The sequence below is a fragment of the Dendropsophus ebraccatus genome, chromosome 2 (genome assembly GCF_027789765.1).
Source record: "Dendropsophus ebraccatus isolate aDenEbr1 chromosome 2, aDenEbr1.pat, whole genome shotgun sequence".
In the NCBI taxonomy this organism is placed as follows: Eukaryota; Metazoa; Chordata; class Amphibia; order Anura; family Hylidae; genus Dendropsophus; species Dendropsophus ebraccatus.
In genome coordinates, this window is record NC_091455.1 from 128,406,407 (window position 1) to 128,432,475 (window position 26,069).

The 26,069-nt window shown below is 42.9% G+C and overlaps 2 protein-coding genes across 5 annotated transcripts in view; one reads left to right on the forward strand and one right to left on the reverse strand.

Moving 5' to 3' along the window:
• The window catches only part of FASTKD3 (FAST kinase domains 3), a 29,922-nt gene extending 10,687 nt beyond the window's left edge, over positions 1–19,235 (reverse strand). Inside the window, exons 1-5 of the mRNA XM_069958293.1 lie at positions 18,645–19,235; positions 6,660–6,792; positions 4,326–5,750; positions 2,460–2,545; positions 1,320–1,494 (exon numbers count right to left, since the gene is read on the reverse strand). Of these exons, the coding sequence (XP_069814394.1) occupies positions 1,320–1,494; positions 2,460–2,545; positions 4,326–5,750; positions 6,660–6,672 (1,699 nt within the window). The 5' untranslated portion in view covers positions 6,673–6,792; positions 18,645–19,235. The remainder of the gene's footprint in view (positions 1–1,319; positions 1,495–2,459; positions 2,546–4,325; positions 5,751–6,659; positions 6,793–18,644) is intronic.
• MTRR (5-methyltetrahydrofolate-homocysteine methyltransferase reductase) overlaps positions 18,701–26,069 on the forward strand; it is a 30,597-nt gene continuing 23,228 nt past the window's right edge. Inside the window, exons 1-4 of one of the 4 annotated variants that reach the window (XM_069958288.1) lie at positions 18,701–19,206; positions 21,853–22,011; positions 22,669–22,822; positions 25,939–26,056. In XM_069958288.1, the coding sequence (XP_069814389.1) occupies positions 21,868–22,011; positions 22,669–22,822; positions 25,939–26,056 (416 nt within the window). In that variant the 5' untranslated portion in view covers positions 18,701–19,206; positions 21,853–21,867. Of the gene's footprint in view, positions 19,207–19,258; positions 19,345–19,736; positions 19,793–21,852; positions 22,012–22,668; positions 22,823–25,938; positions 26,057–26,069 lie in introns of those variants that run through there. The other 3 variants (XM_069958290.1, XM_069958289.1, XM_069958291.1) reach the window with 3 other exon arrangements.

Sequence of the window (26,069 nt, forward strand, 5' to 3'; positions counted from 1 at the left end):
GGGGGCATCTATAAGGGGGACAGCAGGGGGGGGGGCAACATAAGGAAGCTATTTATAAGGAGGGGCGACAGAGAGGAGGGCCATATACTAAAATGGGATCACATAGAGTCAGCCTACCCACTAAATGTGTAAAGGGGCCAATACAGATGTGCAGTTGTTAGAGATGAGGATGGTGACAGAGTGTGGAGCCTAATATGTCTGTCTGGCAGATTCTGTGGATTCGTGGCCCGGAGAAATTCTCATAACGGCCCAGGACAGATGGAAAAGAAAATGAAAAGGGAAGAACTCCGATCAGAGAAGACGTCTCCTGTAAGTCACCTGATGTAACTGTACTGTAATTTATATGGTGTACAGGACCTGTGTAGAGCTGAGTGTGTTGATGGCATAGTGGTCGATCGAGAGGGGCGGGGGGGGGGCCCCAATCAAAAGTTTGCTATGGGGCCCAGCCATTTCTAGTTACGCCCCTGATACCTATATAACACTTGTCTGTCTTCTTTCTGCTTAAAATAATTTCATTTGATAATTTTATCAGTTCACAGTGTCACCTAGGTGGGCTTTCTCTGCTGTAATACATTGCCTGTCCACGCTTCCCGTCTTCACCTGCCCTCTGCTTGCTTCACAGCACAACGCACTGAGGCTTCTCTAAGCTGACAGGTTGCTCAGCCAATTGCTGGCTGTGGTGATCCTAGCCAGTGATTGGCTGAGCAGCCTCTCAGCTCAGAGAAGCCTCAGCATGCGATGCCATGAAGCATTAGGGAGCGTGGACAGGTAATGTATGAACAGTTTAATCAGTCGTTAGCTGCGATGTCCAACTATTTTAGGTCTGGACCTAAAGAAACATTTAGCACCTCAAAAACTGTGAAACTGAACAGCATTTTGAGAAAGATTTGTTTGAAAGAAATACTATAAGCACAAATACTATGAGTATTTTTATATTAGGGTTATGGAAAACAAATAATTTAAAGTGTCACGGTCACTCCACAAAACTTTTGACATGTCTTAGAGACATGACAAAAGTTTTGATCGGTCTGGGTCAGAGCCGGGAGAAGACGTGCTGCAGCCACATGATCAGTTGGACTTATAATGGAGCTCTATGGAGCCCAACTGGACAGTTCGATCGCGTGACTCAGGGCCGGGAGAGGATGCGCTGCAGTGCATCTTTCCCCGGCTCTATCTCCCGATTGCTATGGGTCTGAACACCCAGACCTAGACCGACCAAAACTTTTGATATGACATGTCAAGAGTTTTGTGAAGTGAAAGTGACAGTTTAAGACAAACACCAAATACTAAGAGAGACAGAATGACATTAGTTCACTTACCTAACATATAACCATGTGGAGATGACACCTGGGAAGCAAAGTACATTTTTGCACCTAACAGGCCAACCAGTCCCTTCTTAACCTTTTTGTACATAGTATGATCAAGTTCAGTTTCAAGTGAACATCCAGATGTGCTGAAAGATTTTACTCTGTATTTTGGAAAGAGTTTTGGACCCTATGTAAAAAAAAAAAAGAGCTCATTTTTATATACTGTATACTTCTTTACACAAAAAACAAAGTTCCATATATATTACATTTCTCATATAGTTCAGAGAAAAAAACAGGTTTCCATTAAAAACCATTATAAAACTGGGTATGTATGTTTGTCACGGTGCCCCTCTTAGATTGTCCACATAATGCATTCAGTGCCACTGGAAAGCCTCTGTGCCAATTCTTACTGGCTGGCCTGTACACCAGGAGGAATCACTCCATCATCCAAGAGATCACACAAGAGATATGTGGCAGGCATTACCACTGGCACTGTACAATAAAATAAAAGGGCACCATAGGGCTTAATAACAAGTATGCAAGAGCAATATCTAGACACAATAACATTGCAAATAACAGTGGGGAGTTGGATGCAAAGGTTCAAATGACAGCAGAACCACTAGATATGTTTTTTTGTTTTTGCTTTGTACACTATATACAAAGAAGAGGGCATAGTGGGTGATGATAGCTGAATGTCTGAATGTAGCTATAGTCCAAGAAAAGTTGATTGACTCATTTGGTGAAAAGCTGTTTCATGTAAAACCCCCTCCTGAGGCAACAAGCCTTCTTTAACATACGAATTGTGGGAACAGTGGGTGATTTCCCTAGGTCACAGCAGTAACAGTTGAGGGGGGAAAAAGTTGTAAAGGTACTCATACCCATCTTCTTTCCGTTGCCTACATTTCATTTTTTTTATATGTACACGGCTAAAAACAATACCCAATAAAGGAGGACACAACACAGTAAAAGTTGGTGTGGCAGGAAGGAGCTAAGGGATTGAATAGAACTATTGTGTCTTTTGTCAAGATGAAAATAGCAAGATATCTTCAGGAGATGGGTGAGGGTAAGTGCACGGTTATGTTATGTGGTTTTGTTCTGTACTTTTTTAAAGATAACTAATAAAAATAATCTGAATAAAAAAATAAATCATACCTTGTAAAAGGGACATTCAAGGTTAACAGTCAGATATAGGTGCGCAAGCTGGGATAACACATATGGATCTATGTTTCCATTCTGATCTAGAATATTGGTAAACATTAAATATATATATGATACTTGGTGTAAAAAGACATTTATGCGGAAAAAAAAAAAAAAAAAGACAGACACGGACACGTAAACAGCTAGTACCTGTCAGCGTGTCAGAGCCCTGGGGGTCTTCAGATGCCAATACTATACAGCTCCATTGTCTTTACATGTCACAGTCACTATTTGACCGCGGCATGTTAAGAGACAATCAGGAACAAATAGTAGAGATGAGCGAACCTCGAGCATGCTCGAGTCCATCCGAACCCAATCGTTCACCATTTGATTAGCGGTGGCTGCTGAAGTTGGATAAAGCTCTAAGGTTGTCTGGAAAACATAGATACAGCCAATGACTATATCCATGTTTTCCACATAGCCTTAGGGCTTTATCCAAGTTCAGCCACCGCTAATCAAATGCTGAACATTCGGGTTCGGATGGACTCGAGCATGCTCGAGGTTCGCTCATCTCTAACGAATAGATGTCTCCGTTCCTGATACAGTGGGAGCCTGACTGTCATACCGACAGGCGAGCTACCCCAATCTCTGCACTGGGGGGTCCTGCAATTCCTTATTCTAGGCCCACTGTTAAAAGGCAGTGGCCTGGAATAAGAATCTTTAAGCTTTTAAAGGGGTACTCTGGCAAAAATATATTTCTTTCAACTGGTTTCAGACAGTTATATAGAGTTGTAATTTACGTCTATTTAAAAATCTCAAGTCCAGATTTTTAAAAAGAAGTAAATTACAAATTTATATAACTGTCTAGAACCAGCTGATTTAAAAGAAAAAGATTTTGGACAGAGTACTCTGCCATCATCCTCTCCAGCACCAGTTCCCCTGTACCCTTGACGGATTTCTCATTTAATATTGATCTTAATACCTCATTCAGTCACAAAAATTTGGTGCAATCTAGCAACCATTAAAAATACATGGAGCTTGTAGCAAGATTATATTTGCAGTTTGCATTTCTGCCTAAAAAATTACTCTAATAACACTGGTACTGTTAGGGCCAGTGTGGAGAACATTCCTGATGGAACGTCCTTTAAATCTTCCCCAAGGACTATAGAGTAAACTGTAAAGATACTTCTAGGGTGCTTGCACATGTAACTAACACTGGTTACAGGCTGCACCTGGACCTGCCACAGTTAGGTGCAATTGCCAAAGTAATTGGGACCGCTAGCCGTGGCCACAACACAACCTAACGGCCCTATTCCACGGGCCGAGCAGGGCCCGATCAACAATGTAAACGAGTGCCGATCTGCTAGATCGTCGCTCGTTTACTGGGCCTATTCCACGGCCCGATGATCGTTGAGCGAGGGCTGCAGGTACATAGTTACCGATGTCCTTGAAGCATAAATTACCTGTCAGGTCTTCTCCTCCGCTCTGTCTTCCTCCCACGCGCTCTGGCATGGCCTGTCAGCTGAGCGCGCGGGACCCGGGGAGGAAGACAGAGCGGAGGAGAAGCCCTGCAGGTAATGTATGCTGCGCTTCTCAAATCGTTGGTCGCCCGCCGTGCACCGCTATTCCACAGTAGCGATGCGCGGTGGGGGAACGATGATTTTAGGTCTGGCCCTAAACGAACAATCAGCCGATGACACGATCATCGGCTGATTGCTCTCTCTATTCCACCAAGCGATAATTGGCCGAATCGGGCCGATTCGGACGATTATCGTTCCTGTGGAATAGGGCCATTAGTTTTGTAATGGGTTATTTTAAAAATAATTAGAAATATGACTTATTACATTTTGTAATCAAACTGAGTTAAATAGTTACTGTTACCTTGTAACTGTTGAATAAAATAAGGACTAAAAACCTTGTCAAAGAAATTGACAGGAAAGCGTTGTATTAGTGTGCACGAGTGTAACAGATTCAATAAAGTTTGCGCCTGGAACTGTAAATAGCGATTGCTCATAACCCTTTCCAAACGTCTGAACACATCAGGTGCATTAGGTGGGAGGTAATTCAGCTTCCCAAAAGGAGTCATTTGCTCTGTAATCTGGTATGTAGTAAAATTTTCTGAATTGTACACAAAACTTTCAGCTACAGCATCAAAAATTGGCTTAGAGAGTATTCGATTTTTATTGCAATACTGCATGATTCGGGTAACGGCATCTGGTGACATGGTAAATGCGGTTTTGGATACACGCATTTCTAAAGCTTCAGTAAAGTATGGATCACTATAACTAAAATGGTTTAATGCAACCAAGATGTTGGCAAGCTCTTCATCTGTGAAGTCAGGTACATGTTTTACAGAACACTTGCACAAGTCTTTAACCAGACCCATGACTTCTGTTTGTTTTAGTTTTACCAAAGAATCAAGCACAGAACTGATCTGTTTGGGACTTAGTTGTGTTGACACTGAGCTTGCAACAGTATGCATTTGATCTAATAAGCTTTGATGCTGAAGGCCATCAGCCGAAATAGCTTGTAAGAAAGAATAAACCATTGCAATCTCTTCTGGAGTCCAACTTTCAACCTTCCTTATTTGCAAGTGGTTGATGACTGATTTTATCATAGTATTATCTGACTTGAAGGATAGCAAACATTCACCTAAGACACAAAGATTTTCTATTGTCATTTCCCCTTTGAAAACTCGTTCTTGGCATTCATGCAAAAAACATGATAATGAAGAGCACCTTATGTCCATTCCTAATTGAACGAATGCTTTTAGGGCATTTAGCAGGCTAGATATAGAGAGTTTCTGACATTCCTGCTCATACTGTAAAAGAATGGCTTTAAAAGTCTTGTTTTCCAGCAGCTCACTTTGACTTAAAAGGTTACCAGTTTTGGATTCCACTTCAGCAATTTTTAACAATGCGGCTGCAGCCAAGTTATCAGATATAAGTCTAGTAGAGTCCAGCAATTGTAGGATTTGTTTGGATGAAGAAAGACAACACAACTGGTCTAACAAATATTTCTCGTCCATCTTTATGTCTTTTTGTTCCATATCTTCTTTTTTTCTGTAAAGATGTATGGAACACTCTGATGTAACAAGAGGGATATACAAAGTTAAAGAGTGGTATCCTTTACATGGAAGAACAGTGGCATACTTCATTTCCTCCAGGAAATATCTTCTGCCGGGTCGCTGAAGCAGCAGCCGGTTTTGCATTCTGAGACACATGAAGCGGGCAGTTTTAAAACCAGACATACACAGCCAGTGTCCAAGTAATTTTGTTATTGCCATATTAGATAAGACGATGATTCCTGTAAGGGATAGGAAAATATAACACATTTACATGTCATTATATCAAACCATATTGGTCAATATATTCATTTAGAAAATTTCAAGCAAAAATGTGAACAACTACGTTGAACTTGTCTCTTTGCTCCACTAGAATATTACATCTATATTCAATTACACAACAGATATGGCTACCAATACATTTCTAGTATGATGCAAAATATAGCCACAACACTATGTTAATGAGGTTGCACAGTTGCAAACACTGGGGTTGCTTAGTATTATAACTGCACTCAGACAAGGACACACAGAGCTTATTTCACTAACATTTCATACAGCAGGCTACGCTGACCTAGCAGAACCATCGGGACAGCAGCAGGCCTGTGTAAACGAGCCATCGATCAGCCGATGAACTATAAAATGTGTCAATCTGACAATTCAGCTGCAATTCATGTTCCAAACAGCTGACACTGTCAGGCCTTATTCACTCGTTACATAAGTTTGTCTGTAATTGTGGATCTGCAATTACCGACCATTTAGGGTCTACTGATTTCTACTGGGATGTTTTACGGATCTGTAATCAGTGCCGTAAAAATTACTGCAAGCCCTTTCCACTTTTTACATATCCAAAAGATACGGATTATGGATGCACAGCGGACGACTTTCATTCTGCTGCAAGAATGTAGCCAGTGCCACTGCCTACTTAACTCATTAGCTGCCAGCCTTTAACAAGCTAATAATTTAGATACTGTACATGTGAAGCTGTATGAGAGATCCATTGATTGTTTGTGTGGCCTGGATTAAGCAAGCCAAGTGAAACTTTAGTAAACAGGCGGCAATAATGCTCATCACCGTGCACTCCCTGGCCCGTCTAAAAGGGCATTAAAGCAAATCTGTACCCGCCTACAAACACCTCCCCAAACCAATGGTACCGTTTGTTGTCATGCTGTCCTTTTCTGTTGAAGAGTTCAAGTTGCTCCTGGTGTCATCTTTTTGAGTAGTTTTATTTCAGATGAGTGGGGTCAAATAGGTGAGGCCTAGAGCATCTGTGTCCTGCAGATTCGCCTAAAAAAACAATAAGACAGACTTAAAGCAATCACGTCATTAGAAGACATATCTCTGGAAGACAACAGTAATTAAATCACATATATAGGCTATGTTTACACAAGGTACTATTTTTAAAAAGAACGGCCACTGTTTTCCATTAAAACAACGACCTTTCTTTTTATACTGCAATGATATGCATTGAAGTCAATGGAACAGCAGGCGGTGTTTTCACACAATGTATTGAACAACAGCCATTATGAGTGCTGAACAACGGCTGTTGTTCAATGTATTGTCTGAAAACAATGGCCGTTGTTCCACTGACCTCAATGCATATCATTGCAGTAAGAAAAGAACGTCTGTAGTTTTAATAGAAAACAGCGGCCGTTCTTTTCAAAAACAGTACATTGTGTGAACATAGCCATAAAAAGTATTAAATAATGACTAAAAGTCATTTAGTAGTAGTCTCTTAACCCCTTCACCCAGCATACATTTTAGACCTTTTGTTTTTCCATGGTCGCCTCCTAAGTTATGTAACTTTATTTTTTAATTGACATACTTTTTTGGGAAGCAGATTAACAAAATACAGCAATCCTAATTTTCCTTATGCTCATTTTTTTTGTTTTTTATCCACACATGTGTAGGATAAATAAAAATGTTATAGTTTAGGTCGTTGCGGACGCAGCAATACTACATATGAGTAGTTTTAATGTTTTATTTAGATCAAGGAAAGAGAAAATTGATTATTTAATAAGCCGATGGGGGTAACCAAATATTTACATTTTATGTTTTGGGTTTGTTTGTTTTTTTTTTAACTTTTTCTTGTTCCAATGGGACTTTAAGGCTAGATTTACACAGGATGTATCCGCAGCAGATTTCATGGCGCGAATTCACAGCAAAATCCACTGTGAATCTCTTAACTGTCACTTTCAATAGGATTATATACTCGCAGCAGAACTGTCATCCCGCTGTTAGCATGTAAAACCCCATGTGGCCTGGTGCATACATTCCTAAGTCCGCGCTCTGGCTTGCTTTGGTGACTGATTGGCTGAGCAGGACGTCCAGACGCCGGGAGGCCCCAAAGCAAGCCGAAGCGCAGACCCAGTAATGTATGCACCGGGTCGTGGGGGTTAAAGGGGGCTGCCTTTGACATTCTTGCAGCAGGATGACAATTCTGTTGCAAGTATGTGATCCTAATGAAAGTGACAGTTAACCCCTTGCCTCCGCAGCCTGTTTTGTCCTTAATGACCAGGCTCATTTTTCAAAATCTGACCTGTCTCACTTTATGCGCTTATAGCTCAGTGATGCTTTAATGTATGCTAGCGATTCTGAGATTGTTTTTTCGTCACATATGACACTTTATATTAGTAGCAAAATTTGGTCACTACTTTGTGTATTTTGTGAAAATCATCAAAATATCATGAAAAATTAGAAAATTTAGCATTTTATGAACTTCTGAAATTCTCTGCTTCTAAAAAAGGAAGTCATAGCACATAAATTAGTTACTAAATCACATTACCAATATGTCCTCTTTATTCTGGCATAATTTGGGAAACATATTTTACTTTTTTAGGGTGTTACGGGGCTTAGAAATTTATTAGCAAATTATCACATTTTGTGAAAATTTCCAAAACTGATTTTTTTTCTAGGGACCAGTTCTTTTTTTAAATGGATTTAGAAGGCTTGTATACTGGAAACCCCCATAAGTGACCCCATTTTGGAAACTAGACACCTTAAAGAATTAATCTAGGGGTATAATGAGCATTTAACCCTACAGGGGCTGGAGGAAAGTATTCACAATTAGGCCGTAAAAAAAAAAAAAATCGAAAATTTAAATTTTCAAATAATATATACGTTTAAAGTTTCTCATTTTCAAAAGGAACATGAGAAAAAAAGCATGCCAAAATTTGTAACGCAGGTTCTCCTGAATACAATGGTACCCCATATGTGGGCGTAAACCACTGTATGGGCACACAGCGGGGCTCAGAAGGGAAGGAGCGCCAATTAGCTTTTTCAATGCAGATTTTGCTGAAGAAGTTTCTGAGCGCCAGGTGCGTTTGCAGCGCCCCTGTAGTGTCCGCAGAAGAGAAAGCTCCCAAAAGTCACCCCATTTTGGAAAGTACATCCCTCAAAGAATTCATCTTGGGATGTGGTGACCATTTTGACCCCACAGGTATTAGAGGAAAGTATTTAAAATTAGACAGTAAAAATGAAAAACTTTAATTTTTCCAATAATATGTTTGTTTAGTTTTAAATTTCTCAATTTCACAAGGAACATGAGAGAATCTGCACCCCAAAATTTGTAACGCAGGTTCTCCTGAGTACAACGGTACCCCATATGTGGGCATAAACCACTGTATGGGCACACAGGAGGGCTCAGAAGGAAGGGAGCGCCAATTAGCATTTTCAGTGCAGATTTTTCCGAAGAAGTTTCTGAGCGCCAGGTGCATTTGCAGCGCCCCTGTATTGTCAGCAGAATAGAACCCCCCCCCAAAAGTCACCCCATTTAGGAAAGTACACCCCTCAAAGAACTCATCTTGGGGTGCAGTGAGCGGTTTGACCCCACAGGTATTAGAGGAAAGTATTCAAAATAAGACAGTAAAAATGAAAAACTCGAATTTTTCCAATAATATATATTCGTTTAGTTTAAAATTTCTTAATTTCACAAGGAATGGGAGAAAAAAAAACAAAAAAAAACTTACCCCAAAATCTGTAACGCAGCTTCTTCTGAGTAAAACAGTACCACATATGTGGGCATAAACCACTGTATGGGCACACAGCAGGGCTCAGAAGGGAAGGAGCGCCTATTAGCATTTTCAGTGCAGATTTTTCCGAAGAAGTTTCTGAGCGCCAGGTGCATTTGCAGCGCCCCTGTAGTGTCAGCAGAATAGAACCCCCCCCAAAAGTCACCCCATTTAGGAAAGTACACCCCTCAAAGAACTCATCTTGGGGTGCAGTGAGCGGTTTGACCCCACAGGTATTAGAGGAAAGTATTCAAAATAAGACAGTAAAAATGAAAAACTCGAATTTTTCCAATAATATATATTCGTTTAGTTTAAAATTTCTTAATTTCACAAGGAATGGGAGAAAAAAAAAAAAAAAAAAAAAAAAACTTACCCCAAAATCTGTAACGCAGCTTCTTCTGAGTAAAACAGTACCACATATGTGGGCATAAACCACTGTATGGGCACACAGCAGGGCTCAGAAGGAAGGGAGCGCCAATTTGCTGGAGCAAAACCGCAGCTAGTAATAGTTATTAGAATAGCGCAGTTACTAAAATACAATAAAAAATGAGATTACGTGTGGTGGTCAAGGACAACCTGGGGTGGTCACGGGCAACCTGGGGTGGTCACGGATAAACTGAAAAGCTTATAGGTAATCTGGGATGGGTACCTGTAATTTGGGGTCGTTACAGGCAATCTGGCGAGGTTACGGGCAATCTGGAGAGGGTCACTGGCAACGTGCGGTGGTTATAGGCAACGTGCGGTGGTTATAGGCAACGTGCGGTGGTCAGAGGCAACGTGCGGTGGTACGTGCAATTTGGGGGGTTACGGTCAATCGGGGCTGATTACGCACCATCTGGAGGGGGTCACTGGCAATTCGGGGTGGTTACGGTCAACATGTGGTGGTTACGGGCAACGTGCGGTGGTTACGGGCAACCTGGCGTGATTACGGGCAACCTGCAGTGGTTACGGGCAACCTGCAGTGGTTACGGGCAACCTGCAGTGGTTACGGGTAATCTGGGGGGGTTAGGGGTAATTTGGGAGTAAACTGCAATTATTACTATAATAAAAAGTGTGTGTTTTATTTTTTTGTGTGTTTGTCACTTTTTGTACTTTATACATTCATTTTCACTGTATTACTATAATTACTGTGATACTTTCTATCACAGTAATCATAGTTCAGTGACAGAGACCAAATTGGTCTCTGTCACTTTAAATTTTCAGAGCTAGCTGGTTGTGGAGCGCATGCGCACTTCATAACCAGCCAGGACGCCGAGGAGGAAGGAGCTCCAGGATCAGGTAACGTATATGGGGAAGGGGGGGTGACTTGGGGGGCGACACAATGACACTTTTTATCCCCTGTCACCAATCATTTATGGTGACAGGAGATAAAAAGTGCTTCTTTGCACTGGGAACAGGCGATCAGCGGTATATAGTATATACCGCCGATCACCTGCTCCGGGACCACACGGGGGGGTCCCAGATCACTGCCCCATGCTCTCCGCTACCTCCGGTGGCGGAGAGCATGGGGCTTTGATCATTTATTCATTTCCATCCCTGCGAACAAACATAGTTTGTTCGCAGGGATGGGGCGGCCATCTTGGATGTGATGGCCGCCCGGGGAGGGGAGAGGGTTAGAGATCGGCCACTAGGGGGGCTGATCTGGGGTCTGAATTATACATTTTCATCTCCCCCCACCGTGGATTCACAGTGGGGGGAGATGAAAGCTGTAGGCGGCGCCGGTAATACCCGTTACCGGCGGATCGCCCTCCGGGCAGAGGCAGCGGGGGGATGCTGTGTGACATAGGGACAGCGGGGGGAGGCAGGGAAGCCATGACGTTTGGGGAACGTCATGTTGCGGGAACTACTTGTTTTACATGACGTTCCCCAAACGTCATTTTGCGGCAAGGGGTTAACCCCTTAAGGACGGGGCCCATTTTCGTTTTTGCGTTTTCGGTTTTTCCTCCTTGTGTTTAAAAGGCCATAGCACTTGCATTTTTCCACCTAGAAACCCACATGAGCCCTTATTTTTTGTGTCACTAATTGTACTTTGCAATGACAGGCTGAATTTTTGCATTTGGTACACTACGAAACCAGAAAAAAATTCAAAGTGTGATGAAATTGGAAAAAAAAACGCATTTCCTTTATTTGGGGGAACTGTGTTTTTACGCCATTCGCCTTGGGATAAAATTGACTTGTTATGCATGTTCCTCAAGTCGTTACGATTAAAACGATATGTAACATGTATAACTTTTATTGTATCTGATGGCCTATAAAAAATTCAAACCATTGTTAACAAATATACGTTCCTTAAAATCGCTCCATTCCCAGGCTTATAACGCTTTTATTCTTGGGTCTATGGGGCTCTGTCAGGTGTAATTTTTTGCGCCATGATGTGTTCTTTCTATCAGTACCTTGATTGCGCATATACGACTTTCTGATCGCTTTTTATTACATTTTTTCTGGATTTGATGCGACCAAAAATGCGCAATTTTGCACTTTGGGATTTTTTAGCGTTGACGCCGTTTACCGTGTGAGATCAGGAATGTGATTAATTAATAGTTCGGGCGATTACGCACGCGGCGATACCAAACATGTTTATTTATTTATTTATTTGTTTACTTTATTTAAAACCTGGGAAAAGGTGGTTGATTCAGACTTTTATTAGGGGAGGGGGCTTTTTACTATAAACATCACTTTTTTTTTTTTTTTTTTTTTTTACACATATACTAGAAGCCCCCCTGAGGGACTTCTAGTATATATACTTTGATCTCTCATTGAGATGCTGCTGCAGCCGGAAACAAACGAGTGCCGAGCCGGGGACGGCGCCATCTTGGACGAGTCCCCGGCCGGCATCAGACAGGGAACGGTTGCCTCCGATTAGCTAATTAGCGGGCACGGCGATCAGACCGTGCCCGCTAATAGCGGCGGTCCCGGGCTACACGCGGCACCTGGGACCGCGGCGCTTTGAAGTGCTAATGCGGACATATGACGTACGGGTACGTCATATGTCCTTAAGAGGTTAAAGAGAACCAATCATGGATGAAAATCAAAAAAAAAATTTTCCCTAATTAGATGTATTTAATTATTTTATTAATATTTGTAAATATATTTGATTATTTTTTTTTCCGCGTTTTTAAAATATTTACTTTTTACTTTCCTGTCTTGCGCCGGCTCTTTTCAAAAGAGCTGGCGCGAGACAGGAAGCTCCCGTCATGCAGAGCGGCAAGGCCGGGCGCCGCCATCTTGATGACGTCACTTGCGTTCCACCGCTGGAACGCAAGAGACTAAATCAAGATGGCGGCGCCCGACCATGCTACAGCGGACCAGAGGATCAGGTTAAGTATAAGATACAGACTGCAAAGGCAGTCTGTGTCTTCAGAAATAGACAAAATGAAGATACAGACTGCCTTTGCAGTCTGTATCTTATACTTTACCTGATCCTCTTGTTCGGTGCAGGAAGGCCGGGCGCCACCATCTTGATTACGTCACTTGCGTTCCAGCGGTGGAACGCAAGTAGCGTAATCAAGATGGCGCCGCCGGCCTTCCTGCACCGAGCAAGAGGATCAGGTAAAGTATAAGATACAGACTGCCTTTGCAGTCTGTATCTTTATAAATAGATAAAATGAAGATACAGACTGCTTTTGCAGTCTGTATCTAATACTTTACCTGCTCCTTTGTTCCGGTGCAGTATTGCCAGCCGCCGCCATCTTGTTGACGTCACGCTGGAACGCACCGCTGGAACGAACGTGACGTCATCAAGATGGCGGCGGCCGGCATTACTGCACCGGAACAAAGGAGAAGGTAAAGTATTAGATACAGACTGCAAAAGCAGTCTGTATCTTCATTTTATCTATTTATAAAGATACAGACTGCAAAGGCAGTCTGTATCTTATACTTTACCTGCTCCTTTGTTCCGGTGCATCAATGCCGGCCGCCGCCATCTTGATGACGTCAATTGCGTTATCAAGATGGCGGTGCCCGGCATTACTGCACAGAAGAGGAGGAATTAGGTAAAGAATAAGATACAGACTGCAAAGGCAGTCTGTATCTTCATAGACTTAGGGAGAGAGGACCTTTGATAATAGGGATAGTGAATTCTAGATGATTGGTTCTCTTTAAGGGATTCGCAGCAGATTTCACTGCGGATCCGTCCTGTGTACGGATCTGTCCGGCACTGATACAAAAAAACTGAACTAAAGCTACAGTTGATGTCTTCATGTTTTCTTTACTTCCTGGTCTGGGCTTTCCCATGATGCACTTTGTCTCCTGTGATGTCTAACTGACTCTGTAGAACTGTTACAGCTTACAGCTTGCTCTGCCAATCAGAGCTGAGCAACCTGAGTCATCTGACAAAGAGAGACACTATCACGTGTCTCGACGTCAGTGAACTAGCCAGACCTTCCTCCGGGAAGGAACAACCAAGCCAAGGAATGTCTCCAATCAAGGAAACCACCCAAGCAAGGTATTCATCCACAGACAGCTGTTTCTGGGTATTTGCCCCTCATCAGTGTGGAGTAGAATTCTGGCTAGTGGGAGTAATTGCCTAGTAAGTGCATGCAAAAGGATGCTGGTTGACCTCAGGGAGATCAACCAGAACACCACAGAGACACCATCCCATGTCTCAACATCAGTATATTCTAGAATATTGCCCCCTGGGAAATCAAATATGCAAAAGAACACTGCATAGACACCATCACGTGTCTCGACGTCAGTGAACTAGGCTGACCTTCCTCCGGGAAGGAACAACCAAGCGAAGGAATGTCTCCAATCAAGGAAACCACCCAAGCTAGGTATCCATTCACAGACAACTGTTTCGTGGTATTTTTCCCTCATCAGTGTGGAGTAGGATTCTGGCTAGTGGGAGCAATTGCCTAGTAGTAAGTGCATGCAAAAGAACACTGGTTGACATCAGGGAGATCAAATAGAACACCGCAAAGACACCATCACGTGCCTCAATGTCAGTATATTCTAGAACATTGCCCCCCCTGGGAAATCAAATATGCAAAAGAACACTGCAGAGACACCATCACGTGTCTCTACATCAGTGAACTAGCCAGACCTTCCTCTGGGAAGGAATAACCAAGCCAAGGAATGTCTCCAATCAAGGAAACCACCCAAGCAAGGTATCCATCCACCGAGAGCTGTTTCAGGATATTTGTCCCTCATCAGTGTGGAGTAGGATTCTGGCTAGTGGGAGCAATTGCCTAATAATTGCATGCAAAAGGACGCTGGTTGAATATTGCCCCCTGGGAAATCAAACATGCAAAAGAACACTGCAGAGACAACATCAGCATTTGCTCCCACTAGCCAGAATCCTACTCCACACAGATGAGGGGAAAATACCACGAAACCGCTGTCTGTGGATGGATACCTTGCTTGGGTGGTTTCTTGATTGGAGACATTCCTTGGCTTGGTTGTTCCTTACCGAAGGAAGGTCTGGCTAGTTCACTGACGTTGAGACACGTGATGGTGTCTCTGCAGTGTTCTTTTGCATATTTGATTTCTCAGGGGGCAATGTTCTAGAACACACAGACGTTGAGACACGTAATGGTGTTTATGCGGTGTTCTGGTTGATCTCCCTGAGGGGCTTAGACCAGTTTCCCGCTTGATGATGTCACTGTCACAAAATGTCTGCCCCAAAAAAGTCTGGGGTCAACAGACATTAGGTGAGAATGAGTTTACTTCACTTCCTGGTGGGGGGGGGGGGGGGGCAGATAGGTTATTGAAGCATATTACAAAGTTATTTTATTTTGTGTTTAATTAATTTAACTAATGTGTTTCAATTACTGAGAAAAAGCTTTTCACCAGAGTTGTCCTTTAAGCTGACATGTACTATACTCAGCCATGCTGAAGACACAGACAGGTACTCATACATTGATGGCAGCCCTGTGATCCTTCACAAGGTCGGCACCCCCATCAATGGACTTGCATCAGCACCAGAGATTTTGTCATTTAGAAGCCATTTGGTAAGTACTGTGCTGTGCTCTTTACATGATCACACGGCATGTAAAAGGTTAATCCACAAGGAACAGAGGTTTTTCCATTCCTGGTAGATACAGCAGGGGCCCGGCTGTCATACTGCGCCTGGAAAAAGGATCTTTAATGAAAGCAGTGTATGGTCAGGTTCACATTATGTATGAACACCGGCCGCTGTATGAGATGTTCACTTGGCTGCAGTACTAGCTGGGTGAACATCACTGCATGTTAATTGGAATGCGGGCACATTCGGGTGTGCCCGCACTCCAATTAACCATAGCAAACAATGTAAAGTATAGCTGGGAGCCATACTTTACACTGTGTGCACAGCCTATTTTGTGCGGCCGCTATTCACTTAATAGCGACCACACAAAATAGACATGAGTTCTTTGTGCCGCCACATAGAATGGCTGTATTGGCCGTTCTACTGAAACTGACATTATTTCACACTATCAAAAAATAGCAGCCAATGTTGCAATTTGCAAACAGCTGTTATTTATTGAAAATATACATAGAGTGACCATGGCCTAAAGGCATATCGATGGCCATGGCCACTCTTGTCTCCAGTTTGGGTGAGGTTCTGCAACTTAGTTCCATTGAAGTGAATGGAGCTTAATTACAAATCACACCTGAACTGGAGACAAGAGTCCTGATGTCTCTGAAAGAAAGTGGCCATGTTTTTCTAACACTGAATTACCCCTTTAAGTGGTTAACCATGGTTCGCTCCTCTCTAACTGCAAGCAGTTTTGTGTGTATATAATTTTTTTTTTTTAAATCAACGTTATACATATGACTACTGGGTGTCTCCCTTCCTGTCAAACTGTGGTCAATGCTCCCTCCATGGCTGTATCTGGTCATTTCTCTGTTCAAAAAAAGATACCAAACACAGGAGGTCCCAAAACTTTGGGTCCTCTCAGATAAGGATTGGTATTGATTGACAGCCATTCCTGAGCATGTACGGAGTGGGACAAGTCTTCACTGCACATGTGTACAGCTGCTGTGCGTCCACATTCAGTAGCAGAGAATCTTGGGGGTGCTCGCATTGTATGGTCAGCTCTCCTGTCAAACATCACCGAAACCTCTGTAACCACACAGTGAACTTATACTGACTGAATTGTTGAAAGCCTAATATTATTGCCCTCAGTTAATATATAACCTGCATAGTGAACATGTTTCTTTCCTTGCATGAGTGCAGAAAGGGCTCAGACTTCCTGTGTTTGGTCTCTTTTTTTCAAGAGAAAAAAAAAAACAAATATTGTCATGGACCACAGTGTGACAGAATTTATAATGTTTACTTAAAGTGTCTCTGTTATTATAACTTTCAAAATCGAAATCAGCAGGGGATGTGATATAAAGCCAGTTTGCAATTTGCATTCATTATTTTTAAGTTATCATGCTGTAAAATAAAGCTTAAGGGTACAAACCCACACACCGTATAAACAGCAGATACGCAACAAATACGCAGCAGATTTGTTGGTACAGATTTGATGCTGTGTTCAGTTATTTAGATATAATCTGCTGCGTTTTTTGCTGCGTGTTTGCTGCGTATCGCAGCAGTAAATACGCTGCTTATACGGTGTGTGGGTTTATACCCTAAGGGTACAAACCCACTTGACGTATTTGCTGCGTGAATCAGTCTTAAAAATAAGCAGGCAAAATGCAGGTTGGCTTTATACAATTGTTCTGCGTTAAAATACGCAATTGCGTATTTTTGAAGCGTGAAGCTTGTTGTTAGCAAAGCATCAGTTGTTAACAACCTGTGTGAAAATCGCATGTAGCTTCACGCTTCAAAAATACGCAGTTGCGTATTTTAACGCAGAACAATTGTATAAAGCCAACCTGCGTTTTGCCTGCTTATTTTTAAGACTGATTCACGCAGCAAATACGTCAAGTGGGTTTGTACCCTAACTGTAAGTCTTGTGCTGGTTGAAAAAAAACAGACTAAGCACATGAACTGTGGCCAGTACAGAGAGTCATGGCTCAATGTGTCCAACAGTCATATGACTGCCTTCTCTCTGTGAGCGCTTAGATGGCCTGGGATAGGGTGGGTTCACACTGAGGAATAGGTGAGGACTTATCGAGGAATTGAAGAGGAATCCGCTCTTAAAGCGAATGTACCATCAGGCCTGGGCTAAAGCACTGGAGGCGGGCCGACCCACCCTCAGTGGGAGGAAACCCCTGCCCCTCTATGATACGGCTCCATTGATTCTAATAGAGGGGCGGGGGTTTACTCCCACTGGGGGTGGGTCAGCCCGCCTCCAGTGCTTCAGCCTGGGCCTGATGGTACATTCATTTTAATTCAGCTTGAAATTACTCCCATAAAATATGTACAGAGCAATGTCCCATTGTGTTCAATGGGATTTTTGCTCTGTTGTTCACACAGCAGAATTTTCTGCCGCTGATCTCCTTTCTGCCCAAAGAATTGACATGTCAATTCTTTGGGCGGATTCTGCTAGAGGAATCCCATAGAAGGGAGCTGAATAGGCGAGGAATTTCAAGCAGAAAACTTTCCTCTTCATTTCCTTGAGAATTCCTCTGCGTGAACCCAGCCATACACAGGACTATCTTTGTTTAGATTCTTTAAAAAAATAAAAATAAAATGTTTTTCATGATAACAAAAAAAAAATAATTATAAATTACAAACTTGCTTTAGATCACATCTACTACTACTACTTTAGCATAGAAAAGGGATTACAAAACTGCTTGCCATCACAACCCCTCTGGATTTCTCCGAAAACATTTTTTGCAGACAGCGCCTCTTTAAAAATAAAAACACAACATTTATATTTTTTAAGACGTGTTATGTTTATTTAATCATATGAAGGTAATTAACAGCACATGCATAATAACAATAGTACATGTCACAGCCTTCAGCTACCAGGGTATGATAGGGGGAGAAAAGGGCCAGGAAGGTTCTGTAATCTCCTCCTCAAAGCTTCTAAGTCCGCCCCATGTGGAATAATACAATGGCACTAGGTGCAGACTACCAGTATATACTGGACTCAGCCCTATATCCCAGTGCACACAAACCAGGAATAGGAGTTCTCTATACTAAGAGGATCCCTCAGCCAATAGATCTTTGCACATATAGCAGGAGGTGTATGAGAGCTGACCTGCATACACTGCTAGACTCCAGTAATAAACCAACATACTACTACTACTAGTACTGACCTTCATAGGCTCCGGTCCCTGCAACTGATCGGCACAGAAACCGGAAGGAGGAAGAGGAGGAGGCAGCAGCTGCAGTACAGCACGTGAGGCACACATGTCTAACTAGAGACCAGAGTGCAATAGCCTGAAGCCCACTAGTACTCCCAGCAAGCCCGGACCACGGCAACGCGGAGAAGAGAACACAAATAACACCTTCTCACTCTTAAACTAACACCACAGTGGCGCATACCAACCCGCGTAGGGACTCGGCTAAGTCATCATAACTGAGCGGTTTTTGTCCGTTTATTATATCATTTTATCCTGCATGTATGTGAACTGCATAGCAATTTCCTTAAAAGAGAACTTTAGGAACGTGCAGAAGTAAAAGGTACACCCCTATCTGCTGTATTGTGGTACGTTCCTAGGCGCCTCCACAATCTGGGCTTCTTGTGTACCGCGCATGCGTGCTCCTGGTGCCGGTCGGCTTGTGTAACTGGCTCCCTATAGGTACTTAGCGCTGAGAGCTCTGCGCATTCTGGGAAATAATCGCACATCTGATCGGCCACGATCTGCTACGTCCAAGGTGAGGTGACCCAGGCCTGGTGGTGCCCTGTGTTCCGTAAGAATGTAATGATGACGTCTCTGACCGGTCTCCAATCAGGCGCATGATCAGCTGTCTCTCCCTCCAGCGTCACCGCCGTGTGTGCATGCTCTCTAGAAAGTTAGACTTTATTATTGTCTACCATATGTGTGTGTGTGTGTGTGTATATATATATATATATATATATATATATATATATATATTACCATGTACGTGTTAGTATTTGTCATAGTCCCGTCCATACTAAAAGCTGGCATGTCCCATAGCTGCATTAATGTGAAGGCTAGCCCAGTTTTCAGCTGACTTAAAGGGGTCCTCCAGCACTTCTAGTACATAATGCTGCAGTTATATACAACATAATACAGATGCTATTCCTGCCTCTCCTCACTGCCCTGGTGTCTCCGGTCCCCTACTGACTGCTGATCAGTGACAGCCCACTCACCCAGTCACCGACTGACATGGCACAGCGCCAGGACAAGTGATTGTCAGAGTGGGCTGTCACTGGCCAGATCAGTCTGTCTCTGAAGTGGTAGTGCTGGACCTGGCGGCACTGGAGGAGTGCGGAGAGGTAAAGATAATGTTTATTATGTTGCCTATTACTGCAGTGGTTTATTAAAGGGAATGTAACACCAGGCCCAGGCTAAAGCACTGGAGGCGGACCAACCCACCCCCAGTGGGTGGAAAGCTCCGCCCCTCTATGATACGGCTTCATTGATTCTAATGGAGCAGTGTCAAAGAGGGGTGGGGGTTTCCTCCCACTGGGGGTGGATCGGTCCGGCTCAAGTGCTTCAGCCCGGGCCTGATGGTACATAAGCTTAAAGTGACTGTACCACCAGGCCCAGGCTGAAGCACTGGAGGCGGCCGACCCACCCTTAGTGAGAGGAAACCCCAGCCCCTCCATGACGTGACTCCATTAGAATCAATGGAACCCTATCATAGAGTGGCTAGGGTTTCCTCCCACTAAGGGTGGATCGGCCTGTCTCCAGTGCTTCAGCCTGGGCCTGGTGGTACAGTCACTTTAATGGCTGCACAGTTTTTGCTATTAATAGGGTGTGTTTACACAGCCAAAAAAAACACACTCAAAACTGTGCAATTTTCACTTCCAATTGACTTTTACTGGGGAATGTTAAAAAAAACTGCATGTTTTAAAAATAAACAGGAATGAAGCTATGTAACGTGTTAGAGCAGTTCTATATGAAAGCTCCCATTTAAATCAATGGGAGCTTGAAAGGAATGGTATGGAAAGCACATCTTAGGGGTCATTCACACACGGATGGTGTTCTGAGGACTGGACCTCAGAGCTCCCAGCATCATGCTTAATTATGAGTTTGATTCCTGGTCCTGTCATTTTCTATGGCTTTACATACTTGCAGTGGATATTTCATTCCGCTGCGAGTATATAAAGCCTCTTCCCACATAACACAGCACTTTATCTGCCTGCGCTCCAGCCTGCTTCTGTGGCTCCTGGCATCCCGCTCAGCCAATCAGTTGCTGTGGTGGGCCAACACACTGATTGGCTAAGCGGGATACCAGGGAGCCGGGAGCCTGAGAAGCAGGTTGGAGCGTGGGCAGGTAAAGTGCTGTGTTAAGTGGGAAGAGGCTTTATATACTCACAGCGGAATGAAATATCCACTGCATGTATGAAAAGCCATAGAAAATAACAGGACACAGGATCACAGCGGACTTTGCTGTGCAACTCACAGCATGAAATCTGCTGCAATCTGGTAAATGTTCACACGCAGTATTTTTGCTCAGTATTTTTCCACCAAAACCAGGAGTGGATTGAAATCACAGGCTATGTTCACACACACTTTAGTGGCCGTCATTTAATGGCAAATAACGGCTGTTGTTTTAAAGTCACTGTAATTATTTGCCACTAAATTTCAACAGTGTGTGAAGATAGCCTTTCTGTGTTTTCATTCCACTCCCGGTTTTGGTTGCAAAATGTACTATTGCCCACAGTGTAAAGTACGACCAGGAGCTGTACTTTACACTGTGAGCACAGCCTATTTTCTATGGCTGCTCTCCATAGTAAATAGACCTGTCAATTATTTTCTGCCCCGCAGTTAACAGCTGTCGTAGTCTATACAGGGTGTATACATTACGGCCGTTGTTCTATACACATCAAGACAATCGAGTACTGTTTGTTAATTCTGGCCAATGTTTTACTAACAAATATAGTGTGTGTGAACAAAGCCCTAAGCGGAAATCACCTTGAAGACCACTTAGATTTGCCAATGCAGCTTTGGTTGTGGTTCGGACTCTGCAGCATTTGCAGCATTTGTGTTACTGTATTTCCCTTTTTGTACCATTTCTGCAGCTACTTTATAGGACACCTATTTATTTCATTTCTTTGCATAGATCAGTAGTACATGCTTATATATAAAATCATGTCTATAGGGAAGGTGACATCTTTCTCACCTTTCAGTAGTTTGTAGCTTCTATTTTAATATACATCAATCATTTTGGGAACTGGAGGGTGGGGGGGGGGATGTCACATTGACTGAAATAGCTCTCATACTATAGGAGCAGCTAAGGAAGCAAAGCAGGATGTGTGTCTCCCTCCTACAGGCTTTACAGTGAGAATACAATGGGTGGTTTGTTACATTTTTGTATCTATATTCACAGATCTCCAGGTTTACAATGTGTGGTGCACTGAAGAAGAGATTCCTGCTACTTTATGGGACCCAGAAGGGACAATCTGAAGCCATTGCTGAGGAGATAAGCCAACAGGCAGAGCAGCATGGGTTTGTTGCTGATGTGTTCTCTCTAAAAGATATAGACAAGGTGTGTTATTGTGCAGTGAATGTTATCACATTAAAAAAAATGTGCTATGAGGCCTGAAATATACAGCCTCAAATATACGTAGTGTGAACCCAGCCTTAAAGAGTAGAAATGTGATCATTTTGATCGGTGGAAATCTGGCTGTTCAGTCTGCAACCGATCAGGAGAATCAGCTGGAAGAAGTACTTTTTTCCCAGGCTATCCAGGGTTTGAAAAAGCACAGCTACTTACCTGCAAAAAAAAAAAAAAAAAAACAGGTTGTGTGTGGTATTACAACTCAGCTTCCTTCACTTTATAGGAACTGAGCTACAAAGCCACACTCAAACTGAGGACAATAGTGATGCTGTTTCTGGAAGAAAGCGGCCATTTTTTTTTTTTTTTTTTAAGCCTGGACAACCCAGGTAAATTTCTGATAGGTATAGGTCCCACCTCTGTATTTCTCACCTATTGTATTGTATTTATTAAAAAGAAATGGGTATATTTGGAGAGATTGATCGAAACTGTCCTTTTTTTTTTCTTAGGCCAATAGCAACCATAGCAGCACTTCTGTTTTCTGAACTGTTTTATAAAATCTGCACTCTGATTGGTTGCTATTGGCAGCAAAGATCGTTTTACTTTTGAGGTGGAATCATTTGAAATAATTCTCTGTTCTGTTTTTAGTTTAACTTGGAGAATGAAAAGGATCCTGTGATTATTGTCATTTCCACTACTGGAACCGGAGATCCTCCAGATGCTGCGTTAAAATTTGTGAAGAAAATTCGAAACAAGGACTTGCCAGATGACTATTTTGCACATGTACGATATGGATTGTTAGGTAATGCTGCTAGCTACTTGTTGGTTTCTGTAGAAATAGTTCAGTATATTAGTAATTGTTTGTCAACCCCTTAATGACCCACGACATTGTGCCATTAAGGAAGTAGCCCTCTCTATACCTGTCAGTTGTCATTAGTAGCTGACAGCATTTACACAATTTCATTGGTGGTTCTGAGGTCCAATCAGCTCCCCTGTGACACATTTGTGGGAAGCCAATCAGTAATCATAGCAGTCGTGATGTATCTGTACTAGGAAATCGCTGATTGACTATATGCGCGTTACATTGATCTGTATGAGTAATTGAATGGTTGCTTTCCCATTTTTCAATAAAAGGAAGAAAAAAAGGAAAGAGAAACATCTTTAGTATTTGCACATGCAGGGATCTCTAAACTAATAAAATCTAATGTTATTAATCCTGCATGGTCAATGCCATCAACGGAAAAATAACAAATGCCAGAATTGTGGGGCCACATCACATCGTAGAAAAATAGAATAAATAGTGTTCAAAAAGTATGATTTACACCATCACAGCACAGAAAAAAAAAGTTATAAAGCAATGCAAAGAATTTATTTTTAAGGTTCTCAGATTTAAAAAAAAAAAAAAAATTCCCTGCACTTCCTCTTTAAATCTATTTAGCATACTTAGAAGCTCTTAGAAGGGGGAAAAAAGGCTGTCTCTGACATCCCAGCATATCAGCATGGTTTTGTTTAGCAAAGTAGGGCCCTTGCATACTGAGGAATTGAAGAGGAATCCGCTCTTAATTTCTGCTTGAAATTCCTCCCGTAAACTATGAACAGAGCAATTTCCTATTGTGTTTAATGGGATTTCCGCTGTGTTGTTTACACTGCAGAATTATTTTCTTTTGGCGGATTACCCTTGAGGAATCCTATAGAAGTCAATGGGGCTTGAATTCTGCTTGAATTCCGCTCAAATTCTACTCCTATTCTGCCAGAACAGAAAAGGAGGAGAGTAATTTCAAGCAGAAATCTTTCTTCTTTAATTCCTTGTCTTTTGCTCAGTGTGCATGAGCGCTAAGCTCAGGCAGATAGCTCATCTGAACACAATTCCAAACATACCTTTAGTTTAGTGATGAGCCCCTCTAGTGATGCGATTTGGCTAGTTTTATATGTATGCAAATTAGTTGGAAGTGCCCAGGAAAGCGTTCCCACAGGTACAAGAACCCAGCTCAGGACCGTCCCTACTTTCTAAAATACTCCCCTTTGTAGCTTGGTAACAGCCCATCCCTTTGAGGGTGACGACCATACACAATTTCATTAGAGAAGATCATTTGCGTATGGCAGCTGAATAGCTGTCATAAACAAGGGGATGGCCTGTTAAAGCAGACCTGTCAACAGGAAAATGGGTGTGTAAATAAGCCTTTGAAAAGCTAGGGCCAGTCATTCGGATTCAGGGCATACCTTTTTAGCCCTAAGATATAATCCTTTTTGTTAATATGCAAATGAGGCTCAAGTTTACAGGGGGCATTTCCCAGAATGGTATAGAGCCCAGGTAAGTCTAGCCCATATTCTCTGTTTACCACCGTAGGGTATGTTCACACTAAGTAAAAGTGGTGGAGTCCCAGCCACAGATTCAGTGTGTGTCAACATGATGCCTTGCGCACTCTCCGCTCAAAGAATTGACATGTGAACATACCCTAACAGCCTGATTGTATCTGCCTACCCCACTTAACTGAAAGGTTAACTGCTAGGTTAAAAGGACAAGATTTGGACATACCTGGGCTCTTGCTGTGCTGTGGAACACCACCGGGGCTCTTTAGGCTCATTTGCATTATAACAACAAAAAAAAACTCTCTCTGAAATGGCCTATGGAGATAAAAAGCTATGGCCAGATTCCTGATGAGAAGCCCTATGAAGCCATGGGCTTATTTATTCTTCTACTTTACTACTGACAGGTCCGCTTTAAAACAACACTGTACTATTTGAAAATGTGAGGTAAAGTGTTGTCTAACCAAGGACAACTCCCGCAGGGCCCCCCCCCCCCCCCAAAAAAAACACAGACACCATACTCCCCATCCCTCCGGTGACGATCGCCCCTCCATTCGCCCGCCGTCCGCGTCACCGCCGTCCGCCGTCCAGCGATGTCTCTGATTTCCGGGTCCTGGGGATGGAAAAGGCTGCCAGTATGCTTGCGCACCGGCAGCCTTTTCATTGGCTGGAGCGCATCACATGGCTTCCAGCAACCTCAGCCAATCAGGGCTGACGAAGCTGGAAGCCATGTGATGCGCTCCAGCCAATGAAAAGGCTGCTGGTGCGCATGTGCACCAGCAGCCTTTTCCGTCCCATTCACTCTCTATGAAAACGCCGAGGAGGAAGAAGACCCGGACCGCCCCCCGGCTCTGACGTCGTCGTCACCAGATGCCGCCCGGGAGAAGAGGACCATGACGATCATAATAGGTAATGTATATATTCTTTAACTTCCGGGCGGGGGGGTCGGGGGTCCGAAAGTGGGGGAAGGGGGCCAGACCGGGTATTTAACCACATTACAAAGTTATATAACTTTGTAATGTGTGTTAAATAAGCTAAAAAAAAATTTCGTGGGAGTTGTCCTTTAATCTTTTCTTACTAGGGTCTCACCATGTGGAGTGCGGGACCTAAACTCTGAATAACATTAAAATAAGTAGAAAAATAAGCTGATTATGTTGCTAAACCAGAGACTACAGCAGCCATAGTGTGCACTTTGCAGCTTATCACTTCTGTGAAAACGGCCTTCCCAGCTTTGCCCCACCAGCAGCTAGGGGTGCCCTACTGATGAGGCTTGCCTCTAACCAATAATAACTGGTAGGGTTAGGATTTGTTCATAGATTTTATTACATGTTCTGCTGCCTGGACATCTCATTCAAGAAAATAAAATAAATGCCTTTTCTGCAGCGTCAGCACTGATGCTTTGGTGGTCCTCTGCCAGTCCTTCTTTATATTCCGGCAGTGATGACATGCCACACCTGCATACTACCATTTTCAACTGTAGTTGTCATGTACTGTTATTGATGGCATTGCTGGTTTAGGTTTTTTTTTCTGAGCAGTGCTGCACATTAATATTACATTTACATAAACATTTTAATAGATTTATATAATTTTTCCTTTGGTATTTACTTTCAGCCCTTGGTGACTCTGAATACACCTACTTTTGCAATGGTGGAAAAATAGTTGACCGACGACTTCAAGAGCTTGGTGCCAGACATTTTTATGACACTGGATATGCTGATGACTGTGTGGGGTAAGAGCAAAAC